General features: G+C 35.8%; 1 protein-coding gene across 1 annotated transcript in view; it reads left to right on the top strand.

The window, feature by feature from the left end:
• The window catches only part of Tacr3 (tachykinin receptor 3), a 79,295-nt gene extending 55,729 nt beyond the window's left edge, over positions 1 to 23,566 (top strand). Inside the window, exons 4-5 of the mRNA XM_076864773.2 lie at positions 20,504 to 20,700; positions 23,091 to 23,566. Of these exons, the coding sequence (XP_076720888.2) occupies positions 20,504 to 20,700; positions 23,091 to 23,403 (510 nt within the window). The 3' untranslated portion in view covers positions 23,404 to 23,566. The remainder of the gene's footprint in view (positions 1 to 20,503; positions 20,701 to 23,090) is intronic.
• Positions 23,567 to 25,175: the final 1,609 nt, after the last annotated feature.

Raw genomic sequence — 25,175 nt, forward strand, 5'->3', positions numbered from 1 at the left:
GGACGTTTGCTTCCACTTCCTCCCACTCCTCTGCTCTTTCTTCATCCTTGCCTTAGAGGAAGCTGTTGCTCTTGAATTATTTCACCTTCCCATCTTTATGTGATCTTTGTAACAGGGACCATGCTTTAATGTGCCTAAGAAGACACATCCCTCCCTCTACAGTCCTCTTTAAGTGACTCTTACCTCTTCTGTTTTTAGGACATGAAACAGCAATTCACTGGTTTTATTTGTTATTACTATATTAACTTCATGTATATTATGGTTTTAGAGGGTTTGCAGGGTTTTTTGGTGGGGGCGAGTACGAGGGATTGAACTCAGGGGCTTGACCACTGAGCCACATCCCCAGCCCTGTTTTGTATTTTATTTAGAGACAGGGTCTCACTGAGTTGCTTAGCACCTTGCCATTGCTGAGGCTGGCTTTGAACTCGCGATCCTCCTGCCTCAGCCTCCCAAACCGCTGGGATTAGGTGTGTACCACCAGCCCGGTTTATATCATGGTTTTTAATCTTCATATGTCCTGAATGAAAAATGTACATTTTACCGAGGATTTGGTAGTTTACTCCAAAAGGAGAATTTTCTTCTCAAAGCATAAAATTCTTTTCATCATCCTTTTAAGTCAGCTCCCAGGCAATGCTGTGTGCCTCTCCCTCTCCATCTCTTTTTCCCTTTTCTTCTCCATTTCTACTTTCCCCTCCTTGATTCATTTCTCTGCTTCAGAAGGTCCAATCACCTGCACCTTTTATTTTACTTTTTATTGATTTTTTAAAAAAATAAATGATAGCAGAATGCATTACAATTCTTATTACACATATACAGCACAATTTTTCACATCTCTGGTTGTATATAAAGTATGTTGACACCAATTCATGTCTTCATACATGTACTTTGGATAATGATGTCTATCACATTCCATCACCTGAGCCTTTTAAATATAAATTTAGTATTACAATTAGAACCACAGTACTATCCCTGGGATTCAAATAATTCAAAAGTTGTGAATCCTTATCTACATTTGTGACTCTGCTCAGCAAACAAAATATCCTTCATTGGCCCAATTTTACTCTCCTTCAAGTAAGAAAGGGATTATAATTATAAAAGTCACATTTTTTTCAGTCACACCATGATGTAGAGATGCTTTATTTACATTAATCAATTATTTACTCCATGTCTGTCAGATGTCTTCCATCTTCCTCCTGCCTTTTTTTTTTAATTTCAGGGAGATTTTTCTCTACAACTTTGCTCAGATATTAAATACCTAAAGGGCTATAATTTTCTGTACATCTATATGCTTTACCCACTGTATTTCCAAGTTAATGGCTCTGTCAAATCATTTGTATGCCTCCTAAACCTTCTTTAATCGCTTTTTATTTAGAAATGTTCAGAACTGGTGGAATAATACATTGTGATTACTTCATACTTTTTGATTTCCAGGTATTATCCTCAGATTACTTCTGCTTCATTATTTCATCATTCTCCAAGAAGTGGCAGCATTATATAAATCTCTGTGATAGGCATTTCAAAAGCCCTTTGCTGGAGCCATCTGAGCCCAGATAAGGAAAATTATTTTCACTGACACTGTAAGAGAAGACACACCTGTTTCACAGTGTAAATCTGCAAAGGAAAAAAGCACCATAAAATAACTGAAGAAAAAGGACATTGAAGAGTAGTTGCACGCCTACTAGAAATAAGAACTTGAATATTAATTAGGATAAATAACAGGTCCTTTAAATGTTAAACATGCTGAGTAAAAGGTAGGAGATCTAGTATAAAATAAGTTCCTGCATATAAACAATATCTCACCAGATACTGAAAGCTAGTGAATGGTGTTTATAAGATCATATGGCACAGCTAATCCACTTTTTAGAAGATAAAGTGTTTTTATTTTAAAACAAGATTTCATAGAGAACTAGAAATCACTGTTTCACTTGCTTGATTGAGAATACACCCAGTTCTCCAATATCCCAATACCTTCTAGCCATAAGATCTCATGAGGCATCTCCTAGAACAGTTCATCACCAAACCAGGGATTCTTTGCTGGAAAGGACTTTGCATAGAAACCTCTATATCCAGTGGTATGAGATGATAAATCAACTTACATTTATTTCAGATCACCTGTGATATAATGAATGGAAAACTATATCTTTCAACTCAACTTCTTTTACTCTCTTCTTTTTCTAAAAGATTTCCTAGTAGTTTTAAGCAAATGATTCAAAACTGGAGAATTTTGCCCCACACTTTCCTCAAGCACCATAGTCTTAAGATGGGAAACATAGTTCAGAAACATTTTCTTATAGTTAATTTTATCAGATTTTTACCATATGTGTGTATATATGGCCAAAAGTAGTTATTCCATCATGTATTTTGATAGTAAACCAAAAGAAATGTTAACATAAAACAACAAAAGAAGCTCCTAGGATCCTAGTACATGAATTTATTTCATTTATTCTTTTTATTTATTTTTTTTAAAAAAAGCACAGTCTCTTTGTGAGACTCTACAGTATAAATCATATTTTAACTTCTCTGAAACGTCCAACTAAAGTATCAGGTTATATTATTTAAGTGGAAAAATGTATAGTTTTATTTATGCAAATATTGAATATAAGAAGAAAGGATTAATACATTCATTTTGAATCCTTTTTCATGAGAGTTGTAGGTATGCTACAATTTGAAGACTGGTAAATCTGACAAATGACTTCATACCTCATTCCTATCTTTAATTTTGCCCTAGAGTAGAATTTTAACGTGTGTTTCATTTGACTTTTGGACATATAGTCCCTTAGACTGGGTGAATGCCCTCCTCCAGCCATCTTGACATGGTGTCTTCTGGGTCTTGTTGCTCCTTGTATTGAACTTCACAACCCCACAGAATGGAAGAGTTTCTGTGGTACCTGAACAATTTCTAGAATTAGATTCGAATTCACTTCAATCTGGGCTTTGAGGTTCATTCAGCTGGCCATAAATTGCCACATGATTTCTGAATGTCTCATCAAGTTTCTGCCACTTCCCTCTAGTCTCTCTCTTTTCATCTTCTTCATACACACATTATGTGTTTTCTGGATCCTTGGATATGCCTTATCAAGGATAATCTTGCACTAAATCATCTCTCTTCTGACCCCTGATCTTTTCCACTTCCCTGCACCCCTCAAAGTGTAAGCATGTTTCCGTCACTTCCCTCAGTATTCAAAGGAACTGGTTCCAGGACCTCTTCAAATACCAAAATCAATAGTTGCTCAAGTCCCTTATATAAAATGATGTAGTCTATTTGCATATAATCACATATACCCCATATATTTTGAATAATCTCTAGGTTACCATCGATGTATCTCTGTATATATATAAAGCCTTCCATCAGGATCAGCAAGGCTCTGGCTCCAGGACCTCTCAAAACTACCAAAATCAGCAGATGCTCAAGTTCTGAAAATAAAATGGCATACTATTTGCAAATGACCATGGACATCTTACCATACACTTTATTTCATCTCTAGATTACTTGTAGGATTCAATTCAATGTAAATATTATGAAAAAGTTGCTATATTGAATTGTTGAGTGAAAACCTGACCAGATAAAATCTGCATATGCTAAATATAGATGAAACAATTGTAAGCCTAACTCCATAATATTGGAACAAGATGCAAAGCAAACAATGCTCAAAGCACAAGTGAGAGTGAGATTTTTTTTTTTTTTTAATGTTCTCAACACAGCAGTACACTCTGGGCAATGAAGACTTCAAGGTTTGCTTGTAATTATTTTATGAAGAATATGTGCTTAAACATGTTCCAAAAGAATTCCAGGGGGAGGGGAGGCAGGGTGGGAGGAGTGTGGATGGACATGATCCATGCACAATGAATGCATGTGTGGAGATATCTAAGACAGATATAAAAACCATGGGCCACTGATCCATTTGAAGATCCACTTAAACTTTTGAACATCCACTCAACACTACACAGAGCCAAGTTAATAAATACATTTTAAAATATCAGGGAAAAGTTTCTCTGAATTTCCTTAAAAAGTTGTATATTATATGCCTCTCCCAACCTCCCAGGTCAAAGAATAAGTTATGATGTGTTAATATAAAAATTAAACTAATATTAAAAGGAAAACATTACTTTCTGGTAAATCTCAATAGGTTGTTTTTTGTTGTGGTGGTGGTGGTGGTGCTGGGGATTGAACCCAGGGCCTCACAAATGCTAGGCAAACACCCTACCGCTGAGCTACATCCCCAGCTCCTCAATAGGTTGTTTTGAAGAGAAAAATCTAGAAAATACTAGAATTAAACACATTTATAAAAGAGCTTTTGAAGACGCTATCTTATATTTATCTTGCTAAGAATTGATTTGAATTCCCCCCCCCACACACACACACACATTCGTATGTTGAAGCTGTGTCCTCCAATATGACTGTACTTGGAGATGGGACCTATAAAAAATATAATTAAAGTTAAATGAGGTCATAACAGGAGGGCCCTGATATGATAGAATTTGTTCCTTGCTGTTTCTCTCTCTCTCAATCTCTCTCTCTCTCTCTCTCTCTCTCTCTCTCTCTCTCTCTCTCTCTCTCTCTCTCCCCCCCCCTATCTCTCCCCCTTCTCCCTCCCTCTCCCTCTCTCTCTCCACAAAGAAGATGTCACAGGAACATAGCACAGTGCTGGCCATCTGCAGCAAGATGGTGGCCACATATAAGCCACCCCAGATATCAATCATTCAGGAACCCTAATTCAGACTGCCAGCCTCCTAAACTGCCTATTGGTTAAGCCACCCAGTCTATGGTATTTAATTATGAATAAAACAATTATTATTTTATTTCTAACTATCAAAATATCATAATCATTTTGACAGTTCTCCCCTGTCATGACGTAAAGCATTATTTTAAATAATTTTCATCACAACCCTGTAAGGTCAGTGAAATTTTACATGTGAGAAAGCTGAGGCTTATAGAGATTAACAACTTGTACATGATCACACACAAATTTAATAGCAAAACTGGCACTAGAATTTACATCTCCTGGCTCTTTACATACCCTTCTATGTTGTGGTTCTAAAGAGCAGGTTCTTTGCCTTTCTAAAGACCCATGGTCACCAGCACTAACTGTGACTCTTAAGATATTCCTAATGTTATTTGCCATTTCTGCACAATTCAATACTATCCACATACTATTAAATAGTTTTAGATCTTAGAGAAAATCTAAAGAGGAACTTTACTGTGCTCTTGTAGCAGCCTACATAAGGTTAAAACTACTTTTAATCCAGGATAGGAAAATTCACATAGATCCACATAGGAGAATTCAGTCTTCTATTTTGGGTTATCTATAATTTCCCCATTTGTGTACTTATTATTATTATTATTCATTTATTCAGAGGGTCATCATATTCTCTTCTATACTCTGGAGAGATAACAAAAGAGACCTTCATGGAATTTGCATTCAAGTGAGGCAGAGAGACACCTCCCACCCCACTTCTGCTGCCAAGAGGATAAAATAAGAATAAATTTTATTGGAAATGTTGTAGGAAGTCAGCAGAATGATATGAAAAAGGATAACTGCAAAGGGAGTTCCCTTTACTCCTTATTTTCTGGTAAATCTCAATAGGTAATCATTGTGTTAAAGAGAAAATCTAGAAAATAATAGAAGTAAATACAGAGAAAGCCTGTCGGACTGCCTAGCTAAGTTCTTATCATTGAGAAAAAGTGAGGCTCACAGAGATCTACAAGAAGACCACTCCAATCAAGAAAGACAACATGAGCGGCCGATGTGTTTAAGGATCAGAAGGAAGTCTGGATGCTGGAGCAGGAAGGAGAGGAAAGCTTGTGTCAAATGAGACTGGAGAGTAGGGGAGAATCAGCAAAATGTAGCAGACACTTGGAGCAGCAGTAAGAAGAGATGGCTTCATTTCAGATGCACTAAGAAAACCATCCTAAGTAGAGCATGATCTATTTTACATTTTTTTTTTAAAGCCACACTAGCTGCTGTTTGGAAGTAGAGCCCAACAAAGTGGTTGCTGAATTAGCCTAGGAAAGAGATAATAGTGCCTCCTCAAAGTTTATAGCAATAGTGATGAAAATACATGAAAAAATTTAAAATGCATATTTTGAGTCTGGGTCAACAGAATTTTCTAAGGAATTTAATGAGAGTGCAAATAAGGAAGGGCAAAGAAATGGCCATAACTTCTAATTATCTCCTTTTAGCAACTGAATGGCTAGTAAATGCCACTTACTGTGATGGGAAGGTTCACGGAAGAATAGCTTTTAGGAAGGAGTCTGTTTTTAATGTAAAATTTCTCAGATGTCTTTGGGATGCCTAGATAGATGCACCCATCTGGGGAAAGACAGTGGCAAGGAAGGGCCTAGTCCAAGTGCTGCCTTCTCATCTGACATTTGGCTGCTTTTCCTGAGTGTGGGCAGAGCTCAGAGGTGCATGTGAAGTCCAGAAGGTGCTGCTGCCAAGGAGAGAAAGGCACAGGATTTTTCCTCACCTGACTCGTGCTGCTGAATTGGTGAGAGTGCATATGTGACCACTTTTTAAGCCTGGGCCAACTGCCTTCCTTCCTTCCCCAGGGGATGCACGCTGGTTGACCAGACAGCACAGACTCTCCCTGCTATGACTTGCAGATCTCTATCCCTGAACAGAACATTTTCAGTTTATCTTTATAGAACAGGGGAAGCACAGCCTGGATTTGGGGGAAAAAATAAAAGAAAAAAAAAAAAAAAGAAAGAAAAGACAAACAAATCTTAGGAAACCTAGCTGCTCAAAACAAGGCAAAGTGGAGCAGCTAGAATAAGCTGTACTTCATGAACTAACACACAAATAAGGTCACTTAAATTATGTCATGAAAATGAAATCATGAGACTATTTGACCTTTAAATGTAAAGCTCAATTGTTAGAAAAAAAAAAGTGAGTGCCACTGTTGAGATGTGAAGAAATAAAACACAAAACATCTCATGCCCATGAGGAAATATTTTTAAAAAGCATCTTAGGAAATAGGAAATAGGTCTAGTAAGAGATAAGAATTTATTCATCTAAAGAACCAAGAGTTTATTGTATAGAATGTTTAATTTATGTTTTGCTCCTGTATGCTCTTCCTTTTTTTTTTTGACATCCCTGATAGAAAATAAATGTTTTGCAAAGACATTTGACTAGAATTGAAACAACTAGCTGGGAATCTCTAACATGCACAGGTTTCTTTAGATCCAGTGAAGCAATTCATACAACACATGTAGAACAGAGACCTGCACATAGCAGGACCTCCACAAATTTTGATTTCCTTTCTGTCTTAGGAGGCAACTATTTGTTCCTTACTTTTTCTTTTTGCAGTGTTGTTTAGTTATTAATATTAATAAGTAGTCTTTTGAAACTAATTGTAGTTCCAAGTTGTTATCTCTTTCTGAAGAGATAAAAGTTATAGTTAAAAGCATTTTTTTTATTTTTAGCATTGCTGATGTTGAAGAAAGGTAGCATAAGTTTCTTGAACATGTGTAACATGTATTCTCCATTATGTTTACTTTGAAGTACAAAGGAATCTACATTGACACATTATCACATTCAATAAAAATAAGTTCTGTGTGAAAATAGTTTTGTGGGTACTGCTGAAATTGAATTCAGTGGTGGATAGCAGACAAATATCTATGTTTCTCAGTGGTGTATTAAAAATCAACCCAACAGAAAAATGAAGCCTAGGCTGTTATGACATTGTACTATATACACTACCCTATTATTTACTCCATATTTTTGGCCTGCCTAGAAGCAATCAAATATCTGGGCACTTGCAGTTTCATACCAGTATATATGACATAAGGGAGAATACTTTTTTCCTGAACAAAATTCATTTCTCATCGATTTAATAATGTTGTCTCATACTTTATTCATTTATTCCATGAACACTAATTAAGTATGTACTATGTTATTTCTACTTTTATTTTTTTTTTATTTTTTTTTTTTATTTCTACTTTTATAGGCATACTGAGCACTGACCGTTAAGAATCTCAGAGACATTAGATGAAATGACTCTAGATTTTCCATGGTGTAATCCACAAATCCACCTACATATATCCTCTAGAGTCTTTGCTCCCATCACAATGAGTAAATGCCTACCTCTCAAATATTTGTGGATTCTTTTCACTCGTACCATCTTGGAAAGCCTTCAGTTGTAACCAATGACTGATAGGCTGATTCCATGGAATAAATATCTATCAGTATGTCTAATATTAGGAAATTATCTTGGTTTCCGACCTGTTCACCCAACCAGCTTCCAACTTGTCCATCCTAGCTATCCAAAACAACCACATGTCATTTGTACATCCTTTCTCCATATCTCATTCACACTTTTAGCTTTTCAATTTGGATTTCACCTCCAAAATTCCACCAGAGGTGCTCTTGTTCAGTGTGTCACTTGTGTTCAATAAAATCTAAAATAAAATAAAATTTAAAATAAAAATTTTACAAAGCATTATAAAGTTGATAATCCTCCCTTGTAAAGGAGGGAAAAGTTCTTCTATTGACTTTCTTGTCACAAGTGGTTACTACAGACTCAGACTGAGGCACATGTAGATTCAGCCAAATCTATTTTATTAATGCTCATCACACTTCAGACACACATCCTAAGTCTAAGTCCTAACTGAGTCTACACCTAAGGGTCCTAAGTGAATACCTGTGACATGTCTTAAGTCTGGGTCCCTGGAACTCCATCCTTGACAGAGGAGCCTGGCGCAGGGGGGACAATAGCAATGGAGGTCTCTGTCTTTTTGTCCTGGTCCTGTTAGTCCCACGGGCATCCACAAGGCTGGGTTTTTAAGTCCTAAGTTTGGTTGTGCTTGCAGCTAATAACTGGATGAACCCTGGTGCCCAGGCCTGGGTATAGACTCTAACTTAAGTCTATCTAAGTTCTGCAATTTATCTAAGTTTTGCATTACATCATGGACATAATGCTTACAGTCTTTATCTAACACATACACTAATTAATACAATCCACAGTCAATAATCCTATAATATTTTCTGGTACCCATATCATTTCCTGACCATGCTCTCGTAAGTTCTCTTACAAAATCTTTATTCCTACCTCTTTACATTGCTTTCAACTCTGCCTCTATCTGGCTTCAAAATATCTGAGTTACTCAGGGCTAGATCTGGGCTAGTTCTCCCTTTTCATTCTCTAAGAAATTTCTTTTATTCTTATGACATTAAATATCATCCACACATTTCACTAACTATGAAATATGTATTTCAGTTCAATACTTCCTTTGTGACCTATAAGTCTATGTAATCGTCTAGAAACTTGGCATGTTAGTTTTGATAAATTCTCAAATATTTTTAATTTTTAATATACAAAACTTGGCTCTGAGATTAAATTTCCATGTCTGCCATGTAAACAGCTCTTCCTACAGCCATTCAAACATGGGGAAACAGGATTTCCATTCACCCAGATACTATATTCAGAAAAGTCACTCTTGGGCAATTCTTCTCCCTCTAACTCTCATCCAACCCATCACTAAGCTTTAAGACTCTCCTCCCTAAAAATATCTCCCATTTCTCCACTTACCTCCAACTCTATTACACTACTTCTCCAAAATACTGTCACTGAGCACCAGGACCATTATGACAACCTCTCCAACAGGTTTGCCCAGGTCTGTACTTGTTCTCCTCAAATTCATTTTCCACTCACCAGTGATGATGATGTTCTTTAAAATGTAAATCTGTTCATGCTTCTGCTTACAATTTTTCAGTGTTTTCACAATATATTTTTAAAGTCCCTAAAAGCAATTTACATTCTGAAAATAATGTACAAGACCTCGTGGAACCCTGCTACAACTTACTCTACCAACTAAATTTTGTGTATCTTCTTTGTCACTCACAAACTCTGTTCCAGTGACATTTGGTCTCATAAGCTTTCTTCCACTCTGGAGCCTTGATTCACACTGTTATCAGGGACAGGGATAATGTGACCTTCACTCTTGTGCCCGAACATTCTCTAGGTTTAAGCTTAAATATTGTTTCTTTCAAGAGATCTTGCATGATAGAAATAAACGCTGGTAAGACAAAGATGAATAAATGATGCTCCTTGCAATTAAAGTATTCATAAAATGAGTAGGAAAATCAGATACCTTGGTCAACAGATATTTACTGAATGCTAAGAAGTATGCTAAGTTCTAGGGACACAAAGACAAATAATACTTGTGCCCTGATAAACAGGTTTGACAATACCAATTATCTATGTTATAAAAATGTATGTATGATGTTTTATACTAATTGGAAAGCATCTAATACTACATGCCTGAAGTAAAAAATAGAGGCTATTCACAGGGTAGACTTAAGGTGCCCCTCCTCAAGGAAGAAAAGAGGGGTTTTTTGTTTTTTTTTTTTTTTTTAGACAGCATTTCAATAAGTTGCTTAGGGTCTTACTAAATTGCAGAGGCTGACCTCAAACTTGTAATCCCCCTGTCTCAGCTTCCTGAGCCACTGGGATTACAGGCATGCACTACTGTGCCTTGCCCAGTAGAATATTTTATAGGTGAAGAAATGAGATCATTCCAGGTGAAGGGGGAAGCATGTACAAGTTTTGTAGATTTGCTTCGCCATAAGTACACATAGGATAACAAACACATCATTTATATACCAACTGTCTTACTTCATCAAATATTGAAGACAAAAATATTCATTTTTGGTGACTGATCTGTTTTTCTACTAGGTTCAGTACAGGACAGTATAATCTTGAATAATTTATATTTATGCTGTTTCAAGAAGCGAATCAAGTATTTACACATTCAAGATGAAAGGTCAATGGTAAAAGCATCTTAAGATGGCTCAACATTTCAGGCTACAGTGTATTAATCAATAAGAAGGGTTTATAAAGGACTAGTTACAGCTCATAGAGCAAAACATCTGTTGTTCTGGCGAGGCTGTAACCCTAACCTTTTCGAAAAACCAGTCACAGTTTCGATCTCCATGCAGCTCCCAGGACAGAGAGAGATGAGATGCCCCATGCCTGTGTCCAGCAGGCTGCTGTAGGTCACATCTGTTTATTCTGTTGCACTCTCTTCTCCAGAAAATATAACTAAAACAGAAATGTTCTTGATGTTCTCCTTTTCCATGAGTTTCAAAGAACTTAACCCCCTAACAGTAGCTATTTATTGGCACTAAAACAGTAGATCTTTCCTTATGGCTTCCAGTTTAATGAATATGTAAGATTGCCAAGGATTTACACTTCCTATCCATTTGTCTTCAAATGTGCTCTTCATAATTGAAGAATGCGAATGTAGGTTGTACCATATGAGCTCATAAAATATTTGAAGAATTGAATCTCTATTTCATAATTTTTATTCAGAGAAGTCTATTCATATTCATGTAGATTTAAATAAACCAGTCTCCAATTTCAAGCGACCCACACCATCATTCCAACTTCTTTCCTCATACTTTTGCTTTCTTGCTGAGCATGATAAAAGAGGAAAGAAATAAGGGCTATTTCTAAGGAGCCTCAGATGTTGGGTTTATGCAAAATGAGGATTTAAGAGATTTAGTAATCCTGTCTTTGGACTTCCTTGGGAACTTGACAAATGAATACACCTTCTTAGTTTTAAGCCCTTCATCCATAATTTGGAGAAATGACTTCCATGTTCAGAGATTTTTTTGCATGAACATTAAATAAGTTCAGGCATTTGAAAAAAAATTCAATAAACACTAAGCCTTTTACTAAAATCAAAGATGGACACAATTCCACTAACTCATCCATCAGTGCTTTTCTTTTGGCCTTCTTTCTTTCAAAGGACAAAATAACTATCAAGGTTATTTTCCTGTGTGATTCTCAAAATCAGTGTTAGAACAACCCCGTTGCTGGACAGAGCAAAGCCCTTTTCCTGTGTGCTGAGCACAGAATCTGCATCAACAGGAATTGGTCACAGGATTGTAACTCGGGAAAAAATAGGGGAATAGATGTTCAAAAAGTCAAAAGAGAAAGTCCTTAGATAGTCAGGAAAGTAGGAAAATACTACCATACCTTCAAGAATTTTTAAGGGAGAAAATGGAAATGCAGAGGCAGGAGCTTGCTTTCTATTTTGTCAAGTTACAGGGTAACGAACCTACACAGCCCAATAAGAGTAAGCAGAAAACATTGATCAAAAAATTTTAAATTTGCATTCTCATTACACACCTACCTTCTTTAGGTATCATTTTATACATTTTGTCCATATGTTATAAATAGCATACTTTTATTACATTTTTATGTTATTCTGTGAGATACAAAGTGGACCACATTTTTAAACCATATTTGACATTCTTCCCTTTGCTAAAGTCACTGATGCATCAAAAAACATGAATCTGTCTCGGTGTTTGTAGTATGTGGGTATTACTTCAAAAAAAATTATTGTTGAAATTGGTTTTGACAATTTGGACTCCTGAAATAAATAAATCCACTTCTATTGTTTTTTAAACACTAGAAGTTGTTTTCTGGCTCTTTTCTATTTTAACTCTCTTACTCTGAAAGCAAACAAGTCATGTCAGCTCCAGTCCTTCAAAGGTGAATACCCAAGTGTGATAACTAAGAAGACTTTTGCTATCAGCAAAAGGGCTGCTCTTCAATCTAAGCTCCAAGTGACAGATTCAAATGGATTTTTGAGTTGTGTAAAAACTAAAACAAATCTATCATCTCGCTCGGCGAGACCAGCTTTCTGTGTACTTGTAATTCTTTCTGCTACAAGGGAATTAGCATGGAAAGGAGTGCTTGTGAAGAAGAAAATATATAACCCAAGAGAGGCCTAACTGAGGAAGTGGAGCTGCTGGTCTAGCCCTTATACTGCTGAAAGCAATTCTACTGGCAATCTAAACCTCTCTGGAGATGTCTTTTTTACTGGGACCCTGTGCACTATTTTGCTTCCTACTTTGCTAGAATGAAGCCATATAACATTCTGTCCTCAGCACCTACAATATTGTATTTGAGAATCTGTTCAGGCTGCCATAACAAAATACCTTATACTGGGGCTGGGGTTGTGGCTCAGCAGTAGAGCACTTGCCTAGCACTTGCAAGGCCCTGGGTTTGATCCTCAGCACCACATAAATATAAATAAAATAAAGGTATTGTGTCCAACTACAACTAAAAAATAAATATAAAAGAAAACACCCTATACTGGGGATTCCTTAAGCAACAGAAATTTATTTTCTCACAATGCAGAAGGCTGGAAGTCTGAGGTCAAGGTGCCAACATTGTAGGTTGTTCTTCTAAGGTGTACAGATGGGCATCCCTGTGTATTCACATGGTCTCCCTTCTCTGTTTATTAATCTTTCTTTAAGGTCACCAGTCATATTGGATTAGTGCCCACCCTAAAGAACTCACCTTAATTTAATTTAATTACCTCTTGAATGACTCTCTGTCCAAATAAGGTCACATTCTGAGCTAATGGGGATTGGGAGTTCAATATATAAATTTTGGGAAAATACGATTCAACAGTCATACTCTGCCTCTGGTGACCCCGATTTATGTCCTTCTCACATGCAGAGTGCATTCACTTCATCTAAATAGTCCCCAAATCATCAAACATTCCATTAACAATTCTCAATTCAAAAATCTCATTATATTGTATTTTGAGGTATGGGCGAGACTCAAGGTAAGATTCGTCTTTGAACCCAATTTCTCTCTAGCTATGATCCTGTGTAGGCAATTAAATTATCTGTTTCCAAAATACAATGATAGGAAAAGCAAAGGATAGACATTTCCATTCCAAAAAGGAGAGATTAGAAAAAGGAAGGGGATGATGGGTCCCAAGCAAGTCTGAAACTTGGCAGTACAAAGTTCATTAAATTTTAATGCTTGAGAATAATCCTCATTAGTTCCATGCTATGTCCTCTGGGCCCACTAGGGCAGTAACTCTACTCCCTTGACCCTGGTCAGTGCCTCCATCCCCCATGTCCTGCTTACAATTTGTGACCTTTGAATCCACAGTGGCAACGGCAGCCCTGCCATCCTTAGAACTGCTTTGGGGTCCTTCTTCCCTTTTCTTGAAAGATAATGTCTGGTTGCAGCCAAAGAGTTCTACTGGCCTAACCTATAAAACAAAACAGTCTGGCAACTTTTCCATTTTGTCCCAACTCTGTCATGTTCCATTCAAAGTTTTCTACTGAAATAAATTCATCTCTATTGAGAACTTCTGCTGAGATACCAAGTTAGGTCTTTAAGTTATTCTTCTGTAATCTCTATCAAATGATGGTCTAGCCATATCCTCAGTGTTCTCTCCAGAACTTCCCATCTTAGTTTTTGCTGTATGGAGAGACTGAGAATTTTCCCAAGTCTTCAGGTTCTTGTTATTATCTATTCAACAATTCATTCTTTATATCTCTCCTCACACATTTTACCACAAGCAACAAGGAGAAACTAAGCTATACCTTCAATGCTTTGCTTAGAAATCTCCTCAGCTAAATATCCAAGTTTATCACTCTTACAAGTTTTACTTTCCACAAAACAATAGAGAACAATTTTGCCAAGTTCTTTTCAACTCTACACGAACTTTCTTCATCCCAATGTTCAATAATATTTCTGCATTTCCATTGGTGACTTTTCCAGGGAATCTTTGATGTTTATATTTCCACCAATATTCTGTTAATGAACTTGATACTCCCAAATTTCAGTATGTACACCGCTAAGACTATGAAATCTTTCTCTATTGTCCTTTTCTCTCAGAGCGCTCGCTCACTAGAACTGCCTTTCTCACCCATCTTTCTAACAACAGTCTCTTTCTTCAAGGCAATCCAGGCTTGTTTATTTTCACATTTCACAGTTCTTTCAGCCTGTACCAATTACCCAGTTCCAAAGCCTGTTTCACACTTTTAAATATTTGTTAGAGTAGCACCTTATTTCTCATTATAGAAGCCTCTATTAGTTTGCTGGGCAACATAAGACCATAGACAGGGTGGTGTAGGCAATAGAAGTTTATCTCCTCACAATTCTGGAGGCTGAAGGTCTAAGAAACAAAAGGGCAGCAGTGTTACTTTCTTCCCAGGCTTCTCTCTTTGGCATACTGATGGCTGTCTTCTCCCTGTGTCTTCATGCCATCCTGCCTCTGTGTGACTGTGTGTCTTCTTACAATAATACCAGTCATATTGGATTAGGGTTCGAGGACTTCCTTTTAACTGAATTACCTTTTTAAAGACCCTATATCCAAATACAATCACAGTCTGAGATCGCAGGCATCAGAATTTCAACATATGAATTTTGAAGGGAGCACAATTCAGGGCATAACAAACCCCTACAAGTTCTCTCTAAATTATAGTCATGATCCTGTAAAACCAATCTTTATACCCTCCCCTTTAATGTATAGACTTTTCTAATGCCACTCATCTTCTCTGATGTGGCTGCTCCCCTCTCTTTGGTTTAAAGTCTTCATAGGCCTAGACTCCTAGAGTGCTCTCAATGCCCAAGTTTCCAATGGAAAAATAAAATGAGACTGAAAATGAAATACAACTAATGAAATGTAAAGAAATAGATTAAAAACAGCACATATATGCAATACTGTCATTTTTTCATGTATGTGCACATAAGTTTTTTTTCATTTTTTTCACTTAATTTTTTGTAGGCCTTATTCTATAATAAATTGGATGTACATGTTAGTTGTATTGTGTAACTGTTCAGTTTCTTGGATGAAACTAACATAATATGCTTATATTCTCCTAATACTGAAATTACTAGAAAAATTCAACTTATCCTCTGGACAACCCACACCGTTTCCAATAAGAACTTTACTAAGTTCTTATTTTCTCACTGGGACTGAAATTCTTAAATATAGTCATTGAAACTGAACAAGCTTAAGTAGCCCAGGAAGGATTGTAAGATTTCTTTCTTTCTTTTTTCTTTTCTTTTTTTTTTTTTTTTAGTTAAGTTCGACACAATACCTTTATTTTATTTATTTATTTTTATGTGGTGCGGAAGATTCAACCCAGGGCCTCCCATGTGCGAGGCAAGTGCTCTACCACTGAGCCATGGCCCCATCCCCTAATGTAGATGTTCTTTGTTAACAGTTTTTTTTTTTTTTTTAATCGCTTATACTTGAGAATGTTATTTTAGCTGGATAATTTATGGTTAAAATAAACAGTCCTATAATTTGCACTTAAGGAAATGCATTGGTCTCTTCCAGGACACATGTGCAGATGGAAAGTATAGAGAGGTGGTAGGATATGACCCATGGTATAGTTCTTCAAATCAGATGCTCTGGGGAGATTCTAACCAAGATTAGAAGTTTTCTCTCACATGAGGTTAACTATTTCTAGCTCAGACAAGACTAAATCTTGCACTGAAAAATATGAATCCTAGATATTTTAATAGTTGGCAGTATTTTATTTAATTGTAGACTGATTTTTTTATGACCTAAACCTTAAAATCACTCATCCTTCTATAATTAAATGTGATAGATGAGAAGAGCTGCAGGCATTTCAGACTAACTTGCACACAATACAAAGATCAGAGACGTTTTTCCCTTAGATACATGAGGAAAACATGCCCAAAATTTATTCACACTAACTATAGCATGCATTTCAATCCAGCCTGTATGGTTAAAATGGACTCTTAACACTAATAGCAGCACTCTAACTTCAATAAGGGCTACATCACTTGTTTCCACTATAACTTTAATAAGGGCTACAATACTTCTCTTTCTGCTAGTAAATTCCTGCACCAAGGACAACAAATGGCAGAAACATACATGTTGCCGTGGAAAATAACTCCCATTGCCTCAGAAGCAGGATATGTCTATCAGCCTCAAGAAATACCAAATATCAATCAACCTTTAAGTCCAGTTACAAAAAAAAAATTGCTGAAACACAATGAAAAATTTGAATCTTCTCTATCCCAAACCCTCATCTTGCCTGATAATCTCAAGACTTCAGGACTCTACCATCTAATTCCCTTTCCATCTTCACATTCATAGCTCTCTAGCATCATCCTCCAGCCACAAAACACAATGGTATCTGCTCACAGCATTTACACATTTTTTATTATTTATCGCTGCTAAAACTTGGGTTTTCTTATAATTCAAACAGGGTTTTCTTCCTTCAGCATTTTATCAGGATGATAATCACAATTTTGTGGTTTCAGCATCTCACCAAGCAAAACAATTTCTCCCACCCAAGAGATGACCTTTGTAATTATATCAAAACTAAGGTCCCAAAAGTTCAACACTTGAGGTAATTCTGTATGATTTTTGTGAGCAGGGTGCTGAGATAACAGTATCTTATAGAAAAAAAGAAACAAAATGTAACAATTGTTTCACTTTAGAAGAGACTTTCTTTTAGGATCTTTTTGGCTTTTCCTAAATATCTTCAAATATATTTCTAAATAATTTGTCAGAAGGTCCTAAATATCCTACCTACATGAATCAGAAATTATCTAAAACCTCTGATGTACCTCCACATACATTTTAATTGTGTCCATGTTTTCCTAGACTTTTTCCAGGTTTTTACTTGGAAGCCTCTTAAAAAGAATCAGATAGCTTTAGTAGATTTTTGCTATTATTGGGAAATAATTTTGTGCATTGACAGTTTGTGTCCATCTGTATTAGAGGACACATTTCATTGTCATATTTTTCTTGCTCTTAACATATATTTAGAATGAAATTTAATGTTTTGAAGCACCCAAACATCATATACTTCTGTTGTTTTTACATTCATTCTCTTTACCTGAATTTATTTGCCAGAATGGGAAATAGCCACCCTGGCTTGGTCATTTTATACACACATGTCCATTTTACATTTAGGGAGCAAATGATACCAGTAATTAAAAAATGAGTGAAATCTTGGACATTACTTAACCAGTATTTAAATTTATTTCATTTTATATTCATTTTCATTCATTTAATTAAAATAAAATTGGCACCCATTATTTCTGAAGCCCAGTCTAGATGCCTAGAATACATCAGTGAACAAAACAAGCAGGAAAGTCTTGATCTTTTGTATTCTAGTAGGAGAATAAACAGAACACTTAAACTGAAAATAAGGAGCAAGGTAAGGGCCTCTGACTGTGCTGGAATAACAGATTGCAATTTTAAATAGACTTGTGAAAACAGGAATAATAGAAAATTGACAATACGCAGATGCTTAAAGGAGATGAGCAAGTTAGCCAGTGGAAATAATTGACAGAGGAGGGCACCAGGTAGAGGGAGGTCAGGGAGCATAATCTGGAGCAGGAGCTTGCCTATTTTGTTCCAGAAATAGTAGGCTGCTTCCACAGTTAAGAATGAAAACGTCAATAGAACCATCTCATTCAGTCTAATCTCCCCAACCCTGTAGTTAGCAGGTGTGCATTCAGCCATTCTTCATTGTAATAAACATGTACATTCTTGTAAATAGTATTTTCAACTTTATTGACAAATGTTTGTACTAACCACATTTCTATGCATTTTTACAATGATTTTACTTTTTTATTATTATGTTACAAACTTCAGGGTAAGGAATGGATCCTCTATTATATTTCCCAAAATTATTTTCTATACCCAACTGGTATTCAACGTGTTGTCAACTTCAAGAAGGAATAAAAGAAGATTTAATACTCTGAGTTTTAAAGACCCTAACTTAGTTCCACAAATTGCAACGGTCAGATCTTTTATTAGTCTTTGTCTCAGTTGCATATTGTGCAACTATAAGACAGTAAAATGTTACATATGTACCATATCGCATAACTTAGATAAAATATGGAACTGACTTTGATTCCACAAACATACGGATAAGATATATGAGTAAAAGTTCAAAAATCTGAATGTAGTTCTTCAGGGAAAAAAAAATGTAATTTGAAGAACACTGAGAATATCAAATAACTGCATGGCGTGGCCAGTGATGACACTCTGTGAGCTATTGACCTGAATTTTCTGCTCTGATGCCCAATTTTTCATCTACTCAGTACTAGTCACCTGAATGGTAGTGTCCAGATCTCAAGGGAAACTTTGCCTTCCACACTGATCCATTTCATGCTGTGTCTATTTTAGAACAATGTCTCTCATGATTCTTGACCTTGCCAACTTTCATCCAAATTCACGACTTTCAGTCAAATGACAAGTCTAGCTCATGAATAATGTAGTTCCCTTGTCCTAAGATGTCTCTTAGCCATATATCAGAATTTTTTTTCTGATTTGCGTTAATCTGACTGTGACAAGCCTCAAAAGTGTTTTGTTGAATATATTTTATTCCAATATTTTATGACTTCCAAATTCCCATAAAGAACAAATTTAGGAGACTGATTAACAGTGAGAAATATTAAATGAGATAATTCAGGAATACTAATTAATTAATTAATTAACTTGTTTTGTTTGTTTATTTATTTATTTTTGTGATGCTGGAGATTGAACCCAGGGCCTTGTGCATCAAAATTTAATTCTATTTTACACATAAAGCCATATTGCTTTGAGTGACTTTGAGTCTACCTTTCTTGTAGATACAGAAATATAGAAAAAAATTATTTGATTTAGAGACTCATGAAGCATCCTCTTATTCAACCTCCTGTTACAAAGTGTACATTGCCATTCATCATTCAAACATTCTTCATCTATTTATGACCAACAATATGCCAGTGACCATACCAGTGCAGGGTTCGCTCAGACTTTCAGGAATTCATAACCAAGTTCAGAAGAAATGAAAGTTACATTCTACGTAGGCCAGAGCTTTCCAGGATATTATGGTTCAAAACTTTGAAATAAAAGGAAATGGCCTATGCTTATTAAACTCATAAGAGCCAATGGATAAATATCAGTTATATAAGCCATTTGCCTATTTGTGGATTTTAAAGTTGGTGAAATTTCCTTAGATTCTTGTGAGTATTCATAATCACTATTCAGGGAAACCTAATATGAGAAACCAGATTAATATTCAGAAGGTTTCAAAGCAAACATGGTATTAAAATAATCCGAATATCCTTAAGCCATTGGACAAACTATAATAATGAGAACCAGCTTAACCCTTGCAGCCCAATGTGCCTCCAGAGTAACTTAGTCAGTTTCTCTAAACGAATCTCTCCATTTGACAGTCTAGCACAGCCATATCTAGCTCCTGTTTCTCTCTCCCCAGGCTCTGTAGGAGTCTGGAAACACTTACTTTCTTAAGGTCAATTAAAATATATTTGTTTATGTTTGCATTAGTACTTTTCATTCATTTGGGTAGGTAGAAACAGAAAGTTAACCCAAACTACTTTATGTTTCTTGAGATTTACCTTAGCTGACTAGCTATCTCTTTCCAATACATGTATATGTGTGTGTGTGTGTGTGTGTGTGTGTGTACGTATACACACACATGTGTGTATACGTACACACACATATATACACATATTTATATACATATATATTTATATATGTGCATGTTTATGCTTTACAGTACATCTTTACATATGTATGCATGAATTTCTATGGTATATTCACCATTTTTAATATATTGACTATTCCTTAGGCATACTGTGTATTTGATGTATTTAATTATACTGGTATTTGCAGTAAGGTATTAGAACTATTATGCCTAATTTTTAAAAATGTGTTAAAAATTACTTCTTTGTTTCTTTCCAGGTTGTAAAAATGATGATCATTGTTGTGGTGACATTTGCCATCTGCTGGCTACCCTATCATATTTACTTCATTCTCACTGCCATCTATCAACAATTAAATAGATGGAAATACATCCAGCAGGTCTACCTGGCCAGCTTTTGGCTGGCAATGAGCTCAACCATGTACAACCCCATCATCTACTGCTGTCTGAATAAGAGGTAAAAAATGAACCCACCCAATCAAGCTTTTTATCACCCCTGCCTTTGCTGGAAGTACATGTTGTGCCCGTTTCTTGGTTGCTAATTTAAAATACAGAAAGACAGGAGAATGGAAAGATCTGCTGAGAGGAGCACAGAGATTGGTTTTTAAGGAGTTCACCCTACTTCACAAAATGTCACATTTAAAAATCACATGCTCAAAACAGTGTTTGAAGAGGTTATAATTGGGCATTTTTTGTATGTGGGCCACTTCTCTCTCCAAACTCTTCAGAATTTTACCTGCTAAGGAAAAAGAAATGATTAAAAGTGGTGAATTGAAAATGTGTTCGAATCTTCAAGGGAAATAAAGGTGCACAGATAATTTCTATAAGATGGAGAGTTGATGACTTAGGTGAATGGGCTGTGTTAGAAAAGATGTCTCATAAATTGACTTTAAAATAGATGTTGCTGTGAGTCATATAATAAACAGGAAGGACAAGGAGAATCCTAGTCTCCTAGTCCTCCTTCCCATGAAACAATGAGAGGTGATTTCTAGAGGATGCAGTTTCCACTGAGATGGATTGTCAAGAAGTCAGGGAGCAAGGGAAAAATGTTCACAAAGCTTTTAAAATATCAGGACACTTAGCCAGGAGTGGTGGTACATACATGTAATCCCAGTGGCTCAGGAGGCTGAAGCAAGAGGATCACAAGTAAAATGCCAGCCTCAGCAACTTAGGAAGACTCTTTCTCAAAATAAAAACATCTAGGGATGTTCTTCAGTGGTCAAGCACCTGATAAAAAAAAAATCAGCACACTTATATTCAAATTTAAGACTAGGAAAAAGGAGCCTGACTTTGCCTGGCAAAACAACAGATGTGATTAGGTTTTTCAGCCATTGTTATCTCAAGAAGAAAAAATGAGTTAATTGATTTGGGTCTATCCTTGTTTTCTCTGTGGGGAAGATCACAGACGCTTAAGTTAAAATGACCTAGGTTCAAATACACACCTAGTATTTTCCAGCTATGTAAGCATGAAATGTTCTCTGAGCCTGAGTTTCCCCACTTGACATAGAACACAATATCAACTTCAAAGGTGGTTGTGAGATTAAATGAGATAAAGTATGTGAAATTTTTAGCACAATTATTAGAATATAGAAAAAAAAATTTGAGGGCTGGGGATGTGGCTCAAGCAGTAGTAGCACACTCGCCTGACTTGCGGGCGGCCCGGGTTCGATCCTCAGCACCACATACAAACAAAGATGTTGTGCCCGTGGAAAACTAAAAAATAAATATTAAAAAATTCTCTCTCTCTCTCTTTCTCTATCTCTCTGCCTCTCACTCTCTCTTTAAAAAAAAAGAGAAAAAAGAAAAAAATTTGAGATTATAGGTCTTTTAGTGGTCAAATACATAAATAACATACTTATTATCATATCAGTGTTGGTCACCTATGGCCAGATAACAGTAACTTCTCATTGAAATTTACTTAGACAGGATTTTTTTTTCTATTTTTCACTAAGAAGCTATCACTTTCTAATGAAAAATGAAAATGAGACATAATTTATACATCTGCTTATGTGAACAAAATGAATTTTGACTGCAATAAAATTACTTTAGCCGCCCCCCCAAAAGACTACAAAAAAAGTAAAGTGTGGTTTCCAGATTAAAAAAAAAAAACAAAAAAAAAAAACTTGTTTCTATGTTCAGAGTGTTATGCCTAAATTTCACAAAGTTGACAATGTCCAGGATGTTCTATGCAATAATAGAAATGGGTCTTAATAAAAATAGCTGCATAAGCCAAATCCTAAACTCTCTTTCCAGTTGGGACTCCACCACACTGTGCCTTAAGTTTATTAAATACTTAATTAACTCTTACTCTTTTTCATTAATTGCATAAGTCACTTAATTTAAGCTACCCAACAAGCAATACTTTGCTTTTAAACTTCATTTAATCATCTACCAAAACAAAGATTTCACTCTTTCACATATAATTAGGTTAAAAACCATTAAGATTAACAATTAATTCTACCATTAAATGATGTTATAATTTATAAATGGGAATTATTTGTGGAGAAGCTATTTTTAAACACTATTTTTATTCCATCTGAAGTGTTACAACCAGCCATATTAATTCAATTATACTTATGTAAATGTATAAAATTAGTGCAGAAAACTAGTTTCTTTGGCATATTAATAACCTGGTGCTTTTTCCTTTTCTATTTGGTGATTTCCTTCTCAATGATGAGAAATTAGATTCTATTCCAACAAGAACTGAGAAGACTGATACTAATACCATGGCATAGATTCTGAATTTGGGTAGAAAACCAGGCTTAACTGCCTTCAGTAAGGTTTCCTATGGCAGCTGGAGAAAATGTCCATTTGAAAACCTAACTTTTTTTTTTCTGTGGCCCTCAGATTTCGAGCTGGCTTCAAGAGAGCGTTCCGCTGGTGTCCTTTCATCCAGGTTTCCAGCTACGATGAGCTAGAGCTCAAAACAACCAGGTTTCACCCAACTCGGCAGAGCAGCCTGTACACCGTGACCAGGATGGAGTCGGTGACGGTGGTGTTCGACCCCAGTGACACCGACAACACCAAATCCACTCGGAAGAAAAGAGCCACACCCCGAGACCCCAGCTTCAGTGGCTGCTCCCGTGGGGATTCCAAGTCGGCCTCCACCACCTCCAGTTTCATAAGCTCACCCTACACCTCTGTGGAGGAGTATTCATAAGGCCATTTCCTGAGGTCAAAGATCGGTGTGAGGCCATCACGGCGCCAGCACAGGTCCCCGTTCTCCTCCCTATCGATATTGTATTGCATGCCCTCTGGAAGCAGGAGGATGACTTTATTTAGGCAGCTATGTTTAAGTCAAGAAAGAAAGCATGTAAATATAACAAAGACCCTACTAAGATATTAAGCCTTCCCCCCCCCTCAAAAAAAAAGAAATGAAGTGGATGTAAGTACATTCTTTAAAAACTCTAAATTATTATATGCAGCAAAAATATATATCTAAAAAATACTTGAGGGTTGGGGTTGTGTGACTCAGTGGTACAGCGCTTGCCTTGCATGAGTGAAGCACTGGATTCAATCCTCAACACCACATAAGTAAATAAAATAAAAGTATTGTGTCCATCTACAACTTAAGAAATATTTTTAAAAAACCTTGACAATTGTGAAGTTTCTCTCATTTAAAAACTACAGTATACATTTGTGATACTAAAATGACATACAGTTTTCCAAAAAGATTAAAGAAGCTTTAAAATATATTCTGTGTAAGGAAAAACAAACTCTACATAAAATGAAACTTTTCATCAACAGCTATAGAATGGAAAAGTTCAATGGCTCCTTTTCCCATAAGAGTGATGGAAAATTAACCTCAGAAAGTAGGAAGTAATAAAAAACCTTTTTCAAGAAAATTCATTTTGTGGCATGAAAGCTGTTAAAGGTTTAAAGATTTCCTGCAAGACACTTAACAGAAAATAAAATCACATCAAGTCATTAGGCAGATAGACATATTATTCTCTGAATTATTTTTTCTGAGAAAGTGACTACCAAAGAAAAAAAATAAGCACCTAATTTTGACTATATATTTTAAATGCTAATCTATGATATAGTCAACTTTAGAACCTTAAAAGGACAAAGAGAATTCCTAGATTCCTCTTTGTTTTATTTTTCACAGATTTTTAAAAAATAGGTAGATTATATAAACTAAAGATGCCTTCTAATGCAGAAGAGGAGAATCCCATTTGCCTCTATAATTAGTGACCAATTATTAGACAAGAACTACAGAAGGTCATTAATAGGTATGAAGAGACAGGAACATCTGCTAGCTTCAAAGGCAGATGTTTGTCACCTTTAGTCCAAGGAAAAAGTTTTAGAATTTTTATCAATAGTACTGTGTACTTTTCTACTCCCCTAATATAAAAAGAAGTAAGGACTAGTGGAACACATCAGAATATGTTTCGAGTGCCAGTCCTTATGGTGAAAAAAAAGTTGTAGGAGTTAAAGAAGAAAATGTAACTGAAAATATTACTATACCTACAAGTAAATCAAAAAAAAGATGTAGAGAGGTAAATCAAGTGCTAGAAAAAAAGCTTTAGAATAGTTTGGATACATATGAGCTAATTAATGTCAGGTGAGCAAGAGAATAACAATAACCCTTTTACACAAAGACCTCTTCCTTGTTTAGCTAACCCCAACTTTCTCTGGAAAGAAATAAAGCCCTTTTATTACAAGAAAATTGATTGACAGATGATAGATTATCTATTTAGATAAACAAACAGATGAATATGTAGGCACATTTCTGAGACCCATAACAAAACATTGAACACCTGAGTAAAGAATTAATCTTCCAGACCTCAGTCCTTATAAATCATCTTTCCTTAAATTGGGAATACTGTCAATCCTGTCCAATAAAATCACAAACTTTCTAAGAACGTAGATGTGTAGTTTAAAACTTCTTTAAAATATCATTAGGTTTTTTAAATTGTCCAAATAATTACC

The sequence above is a fragment of the Callospermophilus lateralis genome, chromosome 8 (assembly GCF_048772815.1).
Source record: "Callospermophilus lateralis isolate mCalLat2 chromosome 8, mCalLat2.hap1, whole genome shotgun sequence".
Taxonomy (NCBI): domain Eukaryota; kingdom Metazoa; phylum Chordata; class Mammalia; order Rodentia; family Sciuridae; genus Callospermophilus; species Callospermophilus lateralis.